The sequence below is a fragment of the Carcharodon carcharias genome, chromosome 14 (genome assembly GCF_017639515.1).
Source record: "Carcharodon carcharias isolate sCarCar2 chromosome 14, sCarCar2.pri, whole genome shotgun sequence".
In the NCBI taxonomy this organism is placed as follows: domain Eukaryota; kingdom Metazoa; phylum Chordata; class Chondrichthyes; order Lamniformes; family Lamnidae; genus Carcharodon; species Carcharodon carcharias.
Window position 1 is genome coordinate 34,129,218 of NC_054480.1, and position 18,939 is coordinate 34,148,156.

The window sequence follows — 18,939 nt, forward strand, 5'->3', positions numbered from 1 at the left end:
AATTATCTTTCACAATTCATGACTGAATGTGGCGGGACTGTAGCTTTGATCTGATTCGTTGGCTATGGGATGGCTTAGCACTGTCCATCACATGCTGCTTCAACTGTTTGGCATGAATGTAGCCCTGTGATTTAGCTTCGCCAGGTTAGCGCCTCATTTAGCTCCTAGCACGCTCTTCTGCACTCCTCATTGAACCAGATCCCCTGGCTTGATGGCAGTTGGAGAGTGAAGGATATACCAGGTCATGAGGTTTCAATTGTGTTCAATATAATTCTGCGGCTGCTGATGGCCCAGAGTACCTCACAGATTCTCAGTTTTGAGATGCTAGATCTGTTCTGAATCTATCCCATTTAGCAGGGTGTTAGCACCACACAGCACAATGGATGGTAACCTCAGTGTGAAGAGAGGATTTGTCTCCACAAGGACTGTGTGGTGGTCACACCTACAGTACTGTCATGAGATGATCTGTGACAAGTAGGCTGGTGAGAGCGAGGTCAAGGAGGTTTTTTCCCTCTTGTTGGTTCCCACACCAACGGCCGCAAGTCTGGCAGATGTGTCCTTCAGTGAGATGAGGCATACTATTTTGTCCTTCTACAAGATTTAGCACCCGGCATGGAGAGGGACTGGGAAGGAGGAGGACCTCCTTGTGAACCTGCTCCTGAGCCTAGCCAAGTTGACCATTAATAGGTCCAGGCAGCGGGCGATTGAGGGGGTCATCCAACCCGACTGTCTGCCCCTCTTCCGCAGCTATGTTCGCGGCTGTATGTCCCTGGGGAGGGAACACACAGCATCCACCGGCACTGTCGAGGCCTTCTGTGCTCGGTGGGCACTATGGGGACTGAGGTGTTTTATCAACCCTCTTAATCACATTTTGATTTAATGTTGGCAAGTTTCCTTTAAATTCTGTCTTTTGTTTTTGCAGTTTCCCTTTAAGGGGCTATCTTTTAATTTGTCCCTTAATTTGTTAATTTAGTTCATTTGGTTTTGACTCAAAAGTTACAAGATTTAGTTAGGTCTTGCTTAGAATAATGTCTCATTTTAGCCTCCTTACATTCTTCATAGGCTTCAGCTGGAGGATTCTGGGCACCATACTTTAGGAAGAATGTCAAGGCCTTGGAAAGGGTGAAAGAGAGATTCACTAGAATGGTACTGGAGATGAGGGATTTCCACTATGTGGAGAGTGTGAAGAAGCTAATGTTGTTTTCCTTAGAGCAGAAAAGATATAGGTAGGAAAGTAAGTTGTCAAGAGTAGGTAGAGAGTCTGCAAAGGGATGTAGAAAGGTTAAGTGAGTTTGCAAAAATTTGGCAGATGGAGTATAATGTGGGAAAATTTGAACTTGTCCACCTTGACAGGAAGAATAGAAAAGCAGTATGCTATTTAAATGGAGAGAGATTGCAGAACTCAGTGGTACAGAAGGATCTGGAAGTCCTGGTACATGAAACACAATAAGTTAGCATACAGGTACAGAAAGTGATTAGGAAGGCAAATTGTTTGCATTTATTGCAAGGGGAATGGAATATAAAATAGGGAAGTTTTACTGCAGCTGTACAAGGCCTTGGTGAGACCACATCTGGAATACTCTGTACAGTTTTGGTCTCCTTATTTGAAAAAATATATAATTGCATTAGAAGCAGTTCAGAGAAGCTTCACTTGACTCATTCCTGGGAAGAGGAGTTTATCTTAAGAAAAGTTGAACAGGTTGGGCCTATACCCGTTAGAGTTTAGAAGAATGAGAGGTCATCTTTTGAAAAATATAAGATCCTGAGGAGACTTGATGGCCTACATACTAGAGGATCTGTCCACTTTTGGGAGAGACTAGAACTAGGCGACACAGTTTAAGAATAAGTTCTACCATTTAAGATGGAGATGCGGAGAATTTTTTTCTCTCAAGAGGGTTATTAGTATGTGGAATTCACTTCCCCAGAAAGAAGAAGCTGGGTCATTGAATTTATTCAAGGTAGAGTCAGACAGATTTTTGGTAGTCAAGCAGTCAATGGTTATGCGGGGCAGGGGAAGAGATCAAAATGGAGTTGATACCACAACCAGATCAGCCATGCTTTTATTGAATGGTGGAGCAGGCTCAAAGGTCTGAATTGCCTACACCTGCTTCTAAGTCTGAATCAGATTTGATGGAGGTGTTCAAAATCATGAACAGTTTTGATAGAGGATAGAAGGAGAAACTGTTTCCCAATGACAGAGTTGGTAATCATGGACAAAGACCTCAATGATTTCAAAAGAACCAGAGGCAACACAAAATGTTTTTACATGCAGTGACTTGTTCTGATGTGGAATACAATGCCTGAAGGGTGGAAGCATTAGAAAGAGTAAGTTTCAAAATAGAATTGGATAGGTAGTTTAAGGGGCCTATGGGGGAAGAGCAGATGTGCTGGTCTAATAGCTGCACCAACAAGCTAGCAGAGGCACTGTGCTGTATCATTCCATGTTGGGAGATGCAGGTAATTGCTAACTAACTGGCTTGGCAAAGAGGTTGGATGTTAAACATCAGAATGTTGGATAAGCTCTCCTTTCAGTGGGGAAGGAATTAAATACAACTATAGTTAGATATATTTGCTAAGATAATAGAGCAGCTGCTGTCAAGAGCATGAGCATATACACTAGGTATTCAAAGGAAAAGTAAAACAATTTCAAATTTACATTTTTAAAATCTCCAACTATTAACACCTGAAGCAATGAGACTCCACACTGGTGGTAATTAATTTTAATTGTCAAAGTTGATTAGTAATCAATCGCATAAAAGGATACTTGGACTTGAAATGCGATTAGTTTGTCAGAGTTCAACTAGTTATGCTGTCCCACAGGCTTTTTTTCCTTAATAATTTTATTTTCCCAAATTGAAAATCAAAGAGGCGTTTCAAAAAAATCATTTAAGACGATTCTTTTGAGTATCAGATTCAGCTTTACTTTTAACATTACAGGAAATAATTAATGCAAATCTGAATTATCTTAATTAAAATGTTGGGTATGCGCTGCGGTAAAGATATGTCCCAATCAGTCCACCACTAAGTTAAAGCTGTTGCTTGTCATTCAAGCAGTCTTTCTTTGAGTGGGCTGTTTCAGATCAATCAAAAACTGTAAACCAGCCACGAAAAAAGTGTTTCAAAACAGAAGGCAATTTCTATGATAGGTTTTTAAGGTTTATGATGAATTTACCGTCAGCAAATAAAGCCTCAGAACTTAAATTGAGTTTAGCGTCCCTCCACCTAACAAGTGGTGAAAACTTCAAAGGATAGGAAATATTTCAGGTTGATCTTGGGCAGCCGCCGAGCCCTCTCAAAATCTGTGATTCAAACCGCTGATAGAATGCAACCTTAAACTCTATTTTTTTCCACACAAAAAAAAAACATCAGGGAAAGAAAAGGAGCACACAGATCTAATAAAATGAGTCCAACTTGAAGGCTGGGCGCCACGAAGACGGTTTAGTTTAAAAACGCAGACACCCAAGTCACCCAGAACCTTCTTCAGGCAGGAAGGTGGATGCTGGGAGTTGTAGTTGTCCGGCGGCCTGAGTGACGGTGGAAGCCAGCATCTGGGTCAGAGTCTGAAATACAACTCCCAGCAGCGCTTGCGGCCGCGGTGCCGAGTTCTGTGAATGGCTGGGGTAAGCGCCATATACAAGAAGCAAAGCTGAGCGTAGAGACTGGGAGCTTGGCTCTTTGGTACCGATGATTGCGGCCATTGTCTCATTTCCCTTTTAGCTTAGCGAAACAAGACAAAAAAAAATCTAAAGAAAATAATGGGAAAGTTGGAGGAAATCGTGCGCATCGCCAAGAAGATGGATAAGATGGTGTCCAAGAAAAACACGGTGGGTAGAGGCCAGCCGGGCTGTCGATGCCGCACTGCCCAGCCCGGCTGATGCTTCCTCGCTGCTTGGTTGCGGGTTCCTAGCTCAGGAGCCGGTGGGACGCAGGCAGCCAAGTGCAGGGAATGATCAGGCTGCTCAGAAGCGGGAAGGACACCCTCCAGGCACTAAATGTTAACTCTGTGGGGGAAATGCTGAGGTTTTTAGCGCCATGCTCACGGTGTTTGTAATGTAAATAAATGATGGAGGGCAGTACTCCCTCTGGACCCAGCCCTCGTGCGTATCTGCGTTAAATTTATGTTGTCTGAAGTGCTTGAAGAGATTTGTGATAAAAGATCCAGAGCCATTTACCTTCGCTTTCAACCCTGTTGGGGTCAACCTCGTTAATTGAAACTCCATGCCGAAGACGGTATAGAAAACGTTGCACTTAAACATACCCTGTGATGTAGGAATTATCAGTAAAAGCCCAAGGGTGATTTATCTTGTTTCTAATTTTGACCTCCCCCAAAATGTCTTCGTTGACACTTCATTAAGAAGTATTTTGTGTGGAGGTTATTTGAAGGTGCTCCATATTTTGATAGGAATAAATATTTCCAGTAGTTTACATGAATGTTGAAAGTTTTTTCTCCTTTTACAGAAGCTGATTGACCTGATGAGTATTTCCATGCATTTTGTTTCTTACTTCAGATTTCTTCTATTTGTAGATTTTGTTTTATTTATAAAGTTAACAATTGTTGTTAAATTAATTACATTTTGCTTCAACTTTAGTTCCATTTATATTTTTAACTGGTGTATTCTGAATCAAAAAAAAATAGATTAACATGTTTCAGTAGTGTCCACAAGAGATGAGGGTCACTAGCCTTTGTTCAAGGATTATAGCCTTAGGCTGATAATACCAAGATGATCATTTCGAAGGAATGGGTGGGTGAATGGGAAAGATTTACAGTTAGTAATGTATGTACTGGAACTTTGGGTGGTTATTATTTTTGGCACATGTATCTTTATGTAGCCATTGCTGTATAAAGCAGTGCCTTGATTTTTAACCCTTCAGATCTATTCTTTACTGCTTGGTTCTGATTTGGGAGGCACTGGGATGCAAACAGCTAAGTGTAGATGATGTCCAGGCTGCTCAAAAGCTTGGAGAACCTGTAGGTTTTGCCCCTACTGTTGTAGACTGACCGCCATGTATTTCTGCCATTTTCTGTGTTTATTTGGAAGCTAGTATTTATACTATTTTTGCTTATTATTTTCTAATATCTGCTTGACTAACAGATTTGGTCTTCAGGCTACAATTCAAAGAAATGGTGTTATTAGTTCTGTACAAATGTGTGGCTCCTCAAAACCTTTCAGCTTCTACCACAATAATGTACCGCTCTACTTTTCTGTTAATTCTACAGAATGGTGCTATTGATTTACTGAAGGAACTTAAAAGCATACCCATGACTTTGGATCTGTTGCAGGTAAATAGAAATTATACCAGCTTATTCTGGAGTATGGTTGCTTCAGCCCTTCTTTTCTCAACTTACTTTTGTATAAGAACATAGAAAGTTTATGGCACACAAGTTTGTTCTGGATTTTGCTGGATATAATTTCATAGCTAGCAGCTGTCTTGCCCGACTGATGTGATTTTTGAACTTGGGTAGTCAGTGTTAGCTGTAAAAGGAATCGCAGTAAAGCCCAATCTTGACCTCACTTGTCATCAACATAGTACATTTTCCAACAGAGGTCACTGAAATAGAAAGAGTTAACTAAGCACAGGCCAGAAATCAAACCTGTGAGCTTTTGGTCTGTATGGCTTAATACCTTTCCACGCAGGGCTATTGGATGAAATTGCAAGTTTATAAAAATTTTTGCATTTATCATGTTGCTGAAAGATCTCAATGTTCCATTCTCTGAATTGCTTTTGTAGAGCAATGGTATACATATATACAAATAATACTTTTGAAATAAAGCTGAATCAGAAAGTCTTCTGAAAAGATAGGTAATGTTATTCTACCTGAAGAAATTAATTTACAGTTTTGATGTTATATATATATACAATGTAAGTATACATATATTTGCCAGCAAATAATAGCAATTTGCCTGGGGCCTTTGGCAAAACCTGTAAGCAACATCACTCTGCAGACTAATATCTTTCTGGGGCTATTTTGCATGTGGTTATTAAAGGATACAGTAATTGAGGTTTCTAGCCGCTTAAAGGAACATCTTTTGACTTAGAAGAACATGTGGTGAGAACAATGACAAGTAGTGAAAGCAGTCTTACCTCCTGTAATTCATATAAGGGCGCTTGCATCTTTTGGATCTGCAGACCAACGTGGTTACTGTCAAATGCATCCTATGCCCCACACAAACCAGTGAGATAGTAAAAGTGAAGAGCATGGACTTGCTGGTTCCCAGCATGTATTGAAAAACTGGTCATTTTTCCTGGAAAACCATGTCACCCACTGGATTGAAGCACATGTATGCTGCCAACAGTTTTTTCTATTCATCCTTTCACAGGATGTGGGTGTCACTGGCTAGACCAGCATTTATTGCCCATCTCTAATTATCCTTGAGAAGATGGTGGTGAGCCGCCATCTTGAACTGCTGTAGTCCATGTGGTGTAGGTACACAGTGCTGTTAGAAAGAGGTTTCCAGGATTTTGACCCAGTGATGGTGAAGGAATGGCAGTATATTTCCAAGTCAGGATGGCGAGTAGCTTGGAGGGGAACTTGTGGGTGATGGTGTTCCCATGCATCTGTTCTTGTCCTTCTGGATAGTAAAGGTCACGTGTTTGGAAGGTGCTGTTGAAAGACCCCTGGTGAATTGCTGCAGTGCATAGTGTAGATGGTACAAACTACTGACACTGACCCATCGGACAGATCTCCCAATTTTGACACAAGCCCCCAAATGTTAGTAAGGAGGACTTTGCAGGGTTACAGAATCACAGAGTGCAGATGAGGCCCTTCGGCCCATCGGTCCTGCACTGACACGTGAGAAACACCTGACTAACCTACCTAATCCCATTTATCAGCACTTGGCCCATAGCTGGGTGTGCCATTCTCATTTCCGGTGCTTAGATTGATGCCGGATGCTCTGTCAGGTTTCATTCCTTTTGGACATTTCTGTAGTGGTTTGACACAATTGAATGGCTTGCTAGGGCACTTAAGAATCAACCATATTGCTATGCTTCTGAAGTTATATGTAGGCCAGACCAGGCAAGGACGGCAGATTTCCTTTACCTAAAAGACATTAGCGAACCAGACGGGTTTTTACGGCAATTAACATGTTTCATGGTCACCATTACCAAGACTAGCTTCAGATTTATTAATTAAATTTTAATTCCACCAACTACCTTGGTGGGATTTTTACACATGTCCCCGGAGCATTAGCCTGAGCATCGGATTGCTAGCCTAGTGACATTACTACTATGCCACTGCCTCCCCCATTAATGCAGGTGATGTCACCTGTGACTTCCTTAAGACCTGACCAGTGGAAAAGTAATGTTACTTCCACTGGCATTTAAAGAGCTATGTAGGCCCATGAAGATGGCTACATAACGCTTTCAGAAGACACAGCTCTCATACTAATTTCCTATTAACCTTACTCTTCTGAGAGATTCAGGAATGCCTCACTTTGTCTCCAAGTTCAATCAGCTGGGTAGTTCTGAGGCAATACGTTCTTCTTTTGGCGCCTCAACGCCCTTGCATTCAGCTATGCTTCCTGCTGCTCTTCCTCTTCCATAGAAGACATGTTAAAAAGGAATTGCAAAGGAGACACCAACCCTGCACCTTACATTAGTTTCCTCCTTCAAGGCACAAATGCCAGGTCAAATAATCAAAACAAAATGCCCTTTTTAACAACAATGCCAAGTTGCTAGATCAGACAAGTTCCATACACGATCCGCAGACTTGGGCTTAACAAAGTTTTGGCCATAACCTTTGACATGTTGAATCTGAAAACCTGTTGCAGCTCTTTTCAAAACTGTAAATGGCGGGGGAGGTGGGGGGGTTGTGGAATTGCCATGGGCACATGATCCTGGGGTGCAGTGTTGGGACTAGAGAGCCTTCATGTTTCATGTCAGGAAGTTTGTGGGCAATTTGCTGCATCTCTGTGACAGGTGCTCCAGGATGCTAGGGGCAGGAAAATTTGCATTTTATGCATCTTAATCAACTACACAGGAATATAAATATTTGTTTGGTAGGGCAGAACTTGAATATTGCTGGAAAAAATATTCGTCTTGCACTCATCAGGACAATTCGTAAGAAAGTATCAATGTCAGGTGAAACAACATATTTATATTGTATGAGAAAGGAATACTGATTTGTTGGCAGGTGGCCTCTTGATTGGTAGATGTGTTGCCATGGCGAATGCACCAGTGCATTCTTCTTGGCAGCACCTTAACCAGTCGGCACACTTTTCTCATACAGTATAAACGTATTGTTTTCCCCTGACATTTTCTTGTGAACTGTCCTGATGAGTGCAAGGTGAAAAGCTTCAGCAAAAAAGATTTTTTTTCCCCAGCAATACATAGGAATGAAGATATTTTGGTATATACAGATATATGTTCAAAAATGTTTAATTCAAATTATTGGTACAATAGTCCAATAAATGTATGATAAATTAACCATTTTAATGGTGATGAGTTGTTTTTTGGCAGACTGGATTAATTTCCTTATTAATAAAATATTTGGTGTGTAAATTACTAGGCTGTTTGTATTCCTGAAGAATGGCGTTTTTGATATCTAGCAACGTTAAGATCTTTGGCCCATCCTACTGCAAGGGGAGCTTACTGCTAATATGACTTAACACATACCAGTCTAAATAATCAAGTTGTTCCTGTTAGTTCAAGGATTGTTATTAATATGTGTTCCTTTATTCTTGTAGTCCACGCGGGTTGGGATGTCTGTGAACGCTGTTAGAAAACAAAGCACGGATGAAGAAGTCACAACACTTGCTAAGTCACTCATCAAATCATGGAAAAAACTGCTAGGTAAAGTTGTACTCTTAATTATTGTAGGCTAGGCTAACAATAGCAGAATCGGTTTTACTTGTAGACTAATTGCTATACATTTAGAGGGCCTCTTAATTATTTTTGATTTGAGTATAGCTTGTGAAAGATAGCGTATTTTAGCCAGATATAATATACAGCCTCAATAGACAGTGCAAGTTTTAGGGGAAAGAAATCTAAGCTTGTTGAATGGCGTTAGAGGTCAGAGGAATTTCAGTTTGTTGTAAAATCAGCTTTATCCATTGGAAAAAAGGAATTAAAAGTAAAATTAAACTTTTTTTAAAAAGTTGCAATTGTATAGTTAACATTTCTAGTATGTTGACCTTCATAAATAAATAATTCAGTAAAAACAGTGACTTCTTTTAGAGGTCATTTGGCACATCCATCTGTGGCCTATGTTCAAGACCACTTCTTCCAGTTAAACTGTTCTCTCTTTGTCCTGCCCCAACAACAATGTGTACTTTTGCACTGACATCTTAACCTGGAATTTGCCTTTTGTTGTTATAAACACAAGTTCTACATTCATAGTACTTGATGTTAATACTGTATGTTTACGACTGTGAGATCCTTAAAGTAGGAATAAGTTCATGACTTCCTAAGCTTATATTCTGGAACTACAAAAAGAGCATGACATCTTTAATGTCATCAATTCCTTTCAAAATTTAAATTCTTTGAATCACATCTTGTCACTTTTTCACTAACCTGTACAAATATTTCTAATGAGCTAGCTGTCCTATCCCAGTGAACTAAATGCACAAACCATCCCGGTTGCCCTTCGTTGTTCCACTTTTAAGTTCATCATGTCATTGAGTATAACTTGTTTCATTACTCCAAATACCAGATTATATGTGTTGCATTATTATATGATACATCCTAATGGCTCAATGTTGTTTGCTGTTGACCTTGAAAGTTGCCCACAAAACTTTGGTGATCTGTGTGGCGTGGATTTTCCCTTTCCCAATGTTACTTTGAATCTGACATCAAGTCAAGGGGATCTCCAGGCATCAGCACCAGTGATCAAGCAGGATAAGTAGTTAATCACATTGAAGTATTCTCATAGACAGCACGTCAGGAAGTAAAATGCACAGGTCATCCTTCATTTTTAATTAAATTTTACAGAGCAAAATAAATGGGGTATACACATGGGATTAAGGTAGAGCAGAAACATAAGAAACTTTATTAAAATATTAGTTTTTATCATAATGGGACAATTTAGCATGCCACAAAATAAAATTAGTTTTTCAGGATCAGTGAGGCTCTTCAGCATTAATTATGGATTTAATATAGTGTTAAAAACCCAGTTGCACTTCATTCAATGAGATGCAATTTTTTTCAACAGTTTTCGTAGTGAGAGTCATAGTTTAACAATACAAGTTCTTGGCTGTTCAATAACTTTTTAAAGTAATATTTGATTCCAGTCTGCAGGAAATTCAACACACCCTACGGAGAAGCATAGCATCAATAACATCAATTTCTGGATATCTGCATTTAACTGCATGTATGCAGAGTTTAGCAGTTGCTGTCAGTTTTAGAGGAGTAATGACGGTGAATGTTAACAGTTTTGCCATCCTTACCACCTCAATCTGGACCAATATTTGGTCCTGCATTATAAAGATTTTTCAACAGTTGTTCTTTTATGGTTCCTAAATCTTTTTGCATTACCTCCTTTGTACTTTTGTAAGCACATTTCTTAACAACTGAGTTTCACTGAGTGATCATTTATCTTTTCTGATAAATTATATGTTTTGTCTTTCTTACTTTGGTAAAAAAGCTTATTGACTGAACATTGAACTAAAGGCTGCACATTTGGCTTATCTCTGCAATTACTAATTTAGGATATGTAGCTTTTCCTTGAAAATAAAATGAATATGCCCTTCATGTTGTGCTGCTAATTCTAATTTTAATTTTGGGTTTCTGAGTTTGCTGATCTCAGTGAGGATGTAAAAGTAATCTCTGTAGTTCTGGGTTAAGGAGGGCAAAATTCAGGCAGGGTTCCCTCTCCGGGTTGCTAACTGTTAACATTGGTGATGTGGGTAGGATAAAGAGTGTGGCTATGGTGACTTCTTGGTTAACAGCCTTCAGACATCTGCCCAGTCTCTGACATGAGGAATAACCACAAGGGTGAAAAATTGGAGTACTGCTACTCCTGGTGCTGCAGCATAAGTTGATGCCATTCAGAAGAAGATGAATGATGGGAGAAAATTGGATGGGGGTGTGAAGAAAAAATTACTGTTAAAGATTGCACTGCATTCTGCTCAAAAGTTGGATCCATTTTTTTTATTTTTCATTTTGTGGGAAGGCATGAAGTTTCCTTGGGCTGATTTCTGACACTCTCAAACTCCAGCAGCTGTGTGATGCTTGCCATGGATACAGCGGGTGAGGCAAACCTTGCTTCCAAAAATGGCATCTTGAAAGTGACCAGAGCATTCCCAGTGGCAATCATCAGCAAACTCAGGTGAAATGCTAGAACATAGTGCTCGCATAATTTTTAACTACCACCAACTAGTTAAGTCCACAAGAGTTGGTCAAACCTGAAAGATATGGAAATGAAAATAAATTTTATGTAAGTGTAATTTAAAGGTATTATAATTTTATTAGACTGTTACCTGAAAAGGAAGATTGTGCAGGCTTACGGGGAGAAGGCAAAAGAATGGCACTAGGCGAAATGCTCATTGGGAGAGCCAATGCAGACACGATGGGCCGAATGGCCTCCTGTGCTGTAACAATTCTGTGAACCTGCAATGGATTTTTAAATTCATAATTGTAAAAAAAAAAATTCTATAGCCATAACATTTAAATTGTAAATTCTAATCGAGTCAGTTTGCTCAACAAAACTTTTAGGACTTTTGAGCTTTTCATCTAAATCCCCTCCAAAAAAGCTGCAACACATTTGGTAATGGGTGCTTTTGGAACCATGAATAGAGTTTTTCCTCTGTCAGTTGTCTCGTGAAATCACTGTAGTCAAAAGGTAGCTTCAGGATTTAATAGGCACATGGCATGTATTTGATGAGCAAAGTGGGATGTCTGTCTCAACATAATCCACTGACCTCTTTTGGAATCAACAGCTTGATCAGTTTCCTTCAAAGGGTTATGGATTTATTAGTCTTGATAGAATCGATGTTAATTCTGTGTTATTTTCTAAATCAGTTGAATTTGAGTGGAGCCTAATATGATCTGCTGAATGATCGCAGATTCATGGCTATTTGCAGATATAACATTAAGAAAATATAGGGCCAGATTTTGTTGTCAAAGTAGTGATGGTGGTGCTTGCTGTTATTTTTATATGAATAGTACAGCAACTCCAGGTGGGGAGCAGATGCATGGCTTAATGCTCAATATCCAAATGTTGCCATTAGAGTTGCTACATTCTGCCATGAGCTTTGTGCAAACATTTTGCCGTTTGTCTTATTGTTTGCATGCATTAAATGGCATGTGGTGCTGTATTTACGCAAGTGGGAACTAAATTCGCCACAGAAAATTTAAGCCTTGGAATTTCGAGCATAAACACTCCTTTAACAATGTAATAATTGTTAATTACACACAAATATAATTAATTACTACTAATTAACCTCTGGTAAGGAAAAGTGACTATTACAAACATGGAGTCTCGTTCCTTCAAATATTAATTTTTGTAAATTTTAAAGAAATGTCGAATTTAAAATATTTCAACCTGTTTCTTGATTTTTCCTTTGCCTCTTTTCTCCTTTTCTTCTCTCTCTCTCTCTTTACACCTAATTTGGCATTGAGTTCATCGACTTCATCCACTCCGATTCTCTCTTCCTCCTCTGTTCTTTTCATTTATTTCTCAATCCTCCAATTTGATTGGTTCAGGTGATAACGTGTTGGTTGCCCTATTGACTCGGAATTCCTATTTCCTACACTACAGCATTACCTGCCCGCATTTCCACCAACTTAATGGGCAAAATGTTTTAAGCCATGGTGTGGGGTAAATCTAACCAATGGTAGATGCTGTTAGATGCCTTGCTACAACAAAATCTAGGCTAAACTATGTAATGGTAAACATGCTAATAATGGAGCTTTTTACTAGTAGCTTATGTTTAAGATGCAAGAGCACATCTACATAAGCAAATTGTGAAAATAGCATTGAAAGCTACCTACTTAGATACTTTAAAGTTACAGAAAAAATGTAAATGGCAACATAGTAAGTTCTACTGTAAAGCTGTCGATCTTTTTTAATGAATTCCATAGCATTACAGAACTGCACCGTATGAGTTATATTTCTGAACATTATATTGGACAAGAAGGAAGAAACGGGTTAAGAGCTCTAATAAAATTCCTAATCTCATACCCTTTTATGTTACAGAACTACCTGAAGTAGAAGCATGTCTATGGTATCCTGGGTTTGCAGTGTTTTGGAATCTGCCCTATTTGCATTGGGTGAATGAATTCGACAACATTAGTGGTAGCAGACCGTATAATCTATAACTTTCGTTTTTGGCAGCCATATTATCCAGCTTGGGAAGGTTGGGTTGACACTGCCAATTGCAATGTTTATGGTTGGAATTTACAGTCAGCATTCGTTGTTGACCTTGAAGAAAGCTGCCCACAAAGATCTAATGATCTCTGGTGGTTTTATCCCTTTCAAATCGGGTGACAGTGAAGGGGAGCTTGTCAGCAAGAGGTAAGGAAGCAATCACATTGAAGTATTCACATGGCAACCTAGTATAACAAATATTCTTCACTTTTAATTTTAATTTCAGATAACAAAATATGATTAGACAGGATCGAAGCTAATTTAAAGATAAACTTAAAGAATTAGTTTTTTTTTAAAATGTATTTTTTATCATAATGGAGAAATTTGACATTCCATAAATATGCAACTGGCTTTTCAGGCCAGTTGGGGTATTTCACAAGTCAGTACACCATTGAAAAACCCAGCTATTCCTCATTTAAATTAGTGTAACTTTTTCAAGGATTTTCACAGGAGACTGGCGGTGTAAAGAGTGGAAGTTCTTATCAATTTACCAACTTCCAATTGATTACAATCTGGGCAGTGCCTCAACAGCACACCCTCTGGAGAAGTGTAGAATCACTGACAGCAGTCTCTGGGTTTCCATGTTATTCTGTGCATGCCCACACTCCAGAAGTTGCTTTGATTTTCAGTGGTGTAATGATGTGAACATTGGCAATTTCACCTTCATTACCACTGCAAAATCTTAGCCTATATTTACTAACCATGTTGGTACTACCCCAGATGTGTCTGGGAGAATAACATCTTTATGTGGTTTTTGGTAACTCTGGTAGCACTTGGGCCTGTCAAAAGCTGTATGGCAGACTGGATCAGAAAACCTGTGTCTCCTCTTCCTTTTTAATGTAATCACTTGTAGCATTCCCTTGTGGAGCAATTTTGACTGGATGTGTTGTGCTGGGAGGTCGCAGAATAGTCCTTGTATCACTTCCAATCTACAGTATTGAGGATGTGGTGTTGTGCTACAGTTCACTCGGCGTCAGAGTTGCTGTGGCAATGCACTTTTACATGTATGTTGTAGTTGGGAGCTATGGATAGCAATGGTAGAGGCTCCAACTTCTTTCCATCACTTGGCTGAGCAGGAATCTCTCTTGCTTTTATGGCCTGCCATCAGCCTGTGTTGGAAGGACCTGCAGGTTGACCTTCAACCTTTTTGGCCATGTTATGAATGCACCTTCCTTGGCCATCAAATCCTGGGGTGGGACTTGAACCCGAAGCTTCTGACTCAAAGGCAGGAACACAATGCCACAAGACTTCCCAGTGCTGTGGATACAGGGATTAAAAATAGAATGTTTGCAACACTCAGTTGGAATCTGCGGAGAGAACAGAAAAGATGTAAAGCCTTCATCAGAAAGTGGAGAAATTACAGATAACATTTGATGAAAACAATGTAAAAGCAAGTGGAACAAGCCGCACGCAGTGTGTCTCATGCTCATTTCCTTTGTGTTCCTTTTTCAGTGTTGTTCATTTGTAATTTGTTCACATTCTGAAGACGAGTCTACACATGCTCACTTCACTGATGCTGATCAATTTTGTGCATTGAAGTAATGCTTAGTATTGCCTGCATTAGGATTGCCAAAAATTAGTTTATATCACTGTTAAAGCTAACACATGAGACAAAAATATTTTTCTGAACTGGAACGAAACCTAAGCCCTAGAGGTAATAAATAATGTATAATCTAGTTTTGTTCCCTTTCACCTGACATGTATTATCATTATCACTATATTTTCATCCATCCTACAGAACCAAGTTTATATCCTTTCACCCTCTCTCCTGGATATCTCTGAATTCAACTTAGTTTATGTGAGGGGATGACTGTTCTTTTTAATATAGGTTAACAACAGGTCACCTTTAACTGTGAATCTGAATTAAGCCATAAAAGCAAAATATTTCAGAATGCATTAGTTCAGATTTTTGTCCAATTGCGAGATTGGTGACATGGACCATAAATTTCCCCATCTAGTTTGCCATTCTCAATATTATCTCTTGATAATTGTATTCCATATTTTCCCACCTTTCTAATTAAAAAGCACAGCCCTTGTACTCTGTCACTCCATAGTTAAATTATATTTTTGAATTCTGATAGACCAACTGAAACATTTCAAAAATAAATGAATGTTATTTTAAGTTTTCTTTTTTATGAGTGCTAAAACTTGGAAAGAAAAATAGATTAGATAACCAAGGCTATGAGTAAATGCTTGCTCTTTCTGCTGACATTTGTATAGTAGTGACTATTCAATAGTAATGATCTAGAGAACACATAAATGGTAACTTTGTTCTACTTAAATACTTTAGGCATTCTGCAAATGTGTGGTATTAGAACCTTCTTTGGAATGATCGAGTGAGAATACCTGGCCCTGTCCACCAGCTGAAGGCTCTTGTAGACTAATTGGCAGCTCTGGATTAATACAAGTAGCCATTTTCGAAGGAAAAAAAATCTCCCATTAAATGCTGAATATAGTTGCTCTCACAAGTAATAGTTCGTAAATTCTTAGTGCGTCCCTGTCTGCTTAACTCATTTCCCAGGGCTTCTTGCACAGATTTAAGTTCCCTGCATTTTGTTTTTCTTGGTTTGCACACTGTTCAAGTTTGTCAAATCTTGCTGATTTTCAGGAAAAACAGATGACAATTCAATATAAAATATTCTTTAATTTTATCCATTGTAGCAATACACCTGATACATCTGTATCAATATCTATGACCATAAACTCTATTTTGAGATTTGTCAATTGTAAATGTTTTAGATCATTTTATTCTGTTGTTTGAATGCAGAAATGTTGCACGTATCTTAAGTCATGTTATCTCCTTCCTGGCTTCTTGACCTTGGCTTTCAATTTAAGGTCTGTTTATAACAACAGTTGATAGCAATAAAAAACACTATAGTTTGATCCTAAAATGACAAATTAATGAGAATTGGACCTTTTTGGAACTGATCAAACTTTAATCATTCTGAATGATCATATCTCAATTAAACAAGCACATCTAAAGCACATCAATATCACATGATGTAGATATAAAAACAAGAGTTTGAACAAATGACTGATTAGTCCCATTGTTATAATCCTGACTTTCAAAAATCTCAGGAATAAGATCAATTGCTTAAAAAATAATAACATTTAATGTTCTTTTTAGATTGCTGCAAATTTATTGTCCAGATCAATATCCCTAAACATCTGTGTATCATTTAAAGGCAACCCATGACTGCACCCTTTAATCATGTTGTTGTCAGGCTATTTAAACCATTATTTTGCAACCTAAATGTCAGTGACGTGTAAACTGGCCTAAATGGAGATCGATATTGATTTTAACAGCAAGGTGGAGCTACTGTGAAACTTGCAATCCTTCAATGAGTAATGGTGTAGAGGGTGCCAGGAATTTTAGTGTGGTGTAAGATGTGACATGTATACATAATTTCATGGGAATTCTGTCATAGTAATGTGCCACTACTAAGGCACAAGTTATCAGAAAATTGTGGGCTGATCTGTTCTGTATGGCACTAAACTCTATACTAGTAGCATAAGAGTATTTATTAACAAATGTGAAGTCTCTACTGTCATATGGATGTGGTTCCTTTTTTTTTTAGAGTAGACTATTGGGAAAATGATTTTTTTGAATGCTCTTTCTAAGGAATTGGGAGCCGCAGTATAATTTAGATGTCCATTTTCAGTAGGTTGAAACAAAAGCATTTATTTTAAATATTTTGTACTGACTACAAGGGCTAAAATTTTAATTGTAAAGCTAAACACCAGGTTATCTTCACATTTTGGTATTTGATCATCCTAATTAGGTCTAATGTATAATGATTTAAATGAGTGTGTACTATAAAAACTTGGATTTTGACATAGTTGGAATTGTTATGAAAACAAGTTATAAACAAAAGCATAAGAATTTTAGCTGGCTCTGACTATATTCAAGTGGCTGATTTTCAGCAACTAAAACAGTTTTTGCTGTGAAGTGAATAATTTTCTATTTCCAAAATTAACAAAATATCAGTTAAGAATTCTCAGTTGAATAATATATTATATGTTTCTACTTAGTGCAACCTGTGAACTGTTCAGTTAATATAGTTTGAACATGGTTTGCCTTAGTTAAAACTTAAAATGTTCTGTAGCAGGTTATACACAAGGTGAGTGATTTAAGCTGTAAATTACAATTTAAAGGGTGCACTGTGGTGAAATATGTATTTGAAATATAAAGGTCAACGTTGGAGTGGTTTTAGTATTAAATAAGCCTCTCAGAATAATTACAGCATAGGAGGCCATTCAGCCTGTTATATCCATGCCAGCTCTTTGCAAGAGCTGATTTCAACTCCCCTGCCTTTCCCTGTAGCTTTGGAAATTTTTCCTCTTCAGATAATGATCCAACTCCCGGACAGTGCATTCCAGGTCCTAACCGTTTGGTTCATTAAGAAGTTTTACCTCTTGTCATCATTGCCTCTTTTGTCAGTCATCTTAAATCAGCGTCCTTTGGTTCTTAATCCTTCCACCAATTGGAACAGTTTCTCTCTGACCTCTCATGATTTTGAATACTGCTATATAATTTTGTATTTGATTTTAATAAAAAGAAATTGATAGTTTCAACTGAATCAGTCACTTTTGCTTTAAAAGGCATGTAATTTTGGAGGCTCTTACACTCAAAGCTCTTTTGTTTCTAGACATTATGGGCTTGGTTTAAGTGCACTTTCATTGATATGAACGTCAAATACTTTGTATTAGCCTGGTTGTTGAGCTGAAAATACTTGAGACAGGAATTGTTATATATTTGGCTGACAATAGGTCTAAGTTTTTAATTGGGCACATGGGAAATGCTGTATGTTTAAAAACTTCATTCCCTAGGCTTTCTTCTGTAAGAGAAATTTACAACTAAAATTATTTCCAGATAGAAATAGGTAGCAAACGTCTTTGAATTTTTTGGTTTTAGTAGTCAACTTTGATTTACATATGATCAGGGCACAGATGTCGTGGAAGAAGATTTAACCTTTTGACACTGACTACATGGTTGTGATCATCTCAAGCCCAGTGATTGTAACTATATTAAACGGATGGCATGTTAATTTCAAAGCACTGTGGTTGATGTTTGTCTAAATTAATGCTTTACAGATGGCCCAGCAGGAGATAAAGATGCTGAAGACAAGAAAAAAGAATGTTCAACTTCCTCCAAGAGCAGTTCAGACTCAACAGAGCAAAGGTCATTTTGGAGCTTCTTTTTAACATTAAGTTAATTACCTTACATAATATATACAGTTCCTTTTATACAGAACAGTTGCTTATCTAACTATTTTCAGACTCCCTGGAAGTAATTTCTCTGACTTGCTAATCCTCTGTAAAACTTGACATCATCCAAAATATTGCTTTCCATGCCCTAACTCACATCAAACCCTGTTACCCATCAACGCTGTACTGCCTAACCTATATTGGCTTCCAGTTAAGCAAAGCCTCGATTTTTAAAATTCCCATCCATGTTTTCAAATCCTGCCATGCATTTGTCATCTCTGTAATCTCCAGCCCTATAACCCTCAGATATTTGCGCTCCTCCAATTTTGGCCTCTTGAACAAACTGGATTTTAATCACTTCACAATTGGTGGTGTGCCTTCAGCTGTCAAGCCCTAGGCCCTGAAATTACTTTGTTAAGCCTCTC

General features: G+C 38.3%; 1 protein-coding gene across 4 annotated transcripts in view; it reads left to right on the plus strand.

Annotated features, from left to right (window-relative positions):
- The first annotated feature begins 3,616 nt into the window (after positions 1–3,616).
- tcea2 (transcription elongation factor A (SII), 2) overlaps positions 3,617–18,939 on the plus strand; it is a 44,928-nt gene continuing 29,605 nt past the window's right edge. For all 4 annotated transcript variants that reach the window (XR_005945168.1, XR_005945169.1, XM_041205025.1 and 1 more), the window contains exons 1-4: positions 3,617–3,824; positions 5,219–5,281; positions 8,688–8,793; positions 18,401–18,488. Coding sequence is in view for 2 of the 4 variants with exons in the window: in XM_041205025.1 (XP_041060959.1) it covers positions 3,756–3,824; positions 5,219–5,281; positions 8,688–8,793; positions 18,401–18,488 (326 nt within the window). In the remaining 2 variants the exon portion in view is untranslated. The remainder of the gene's footprint in view (positions 3,825–5,218; positions 5,282–8,687; positions 8,794–18,400; positions 18,489–18,939) is intronic.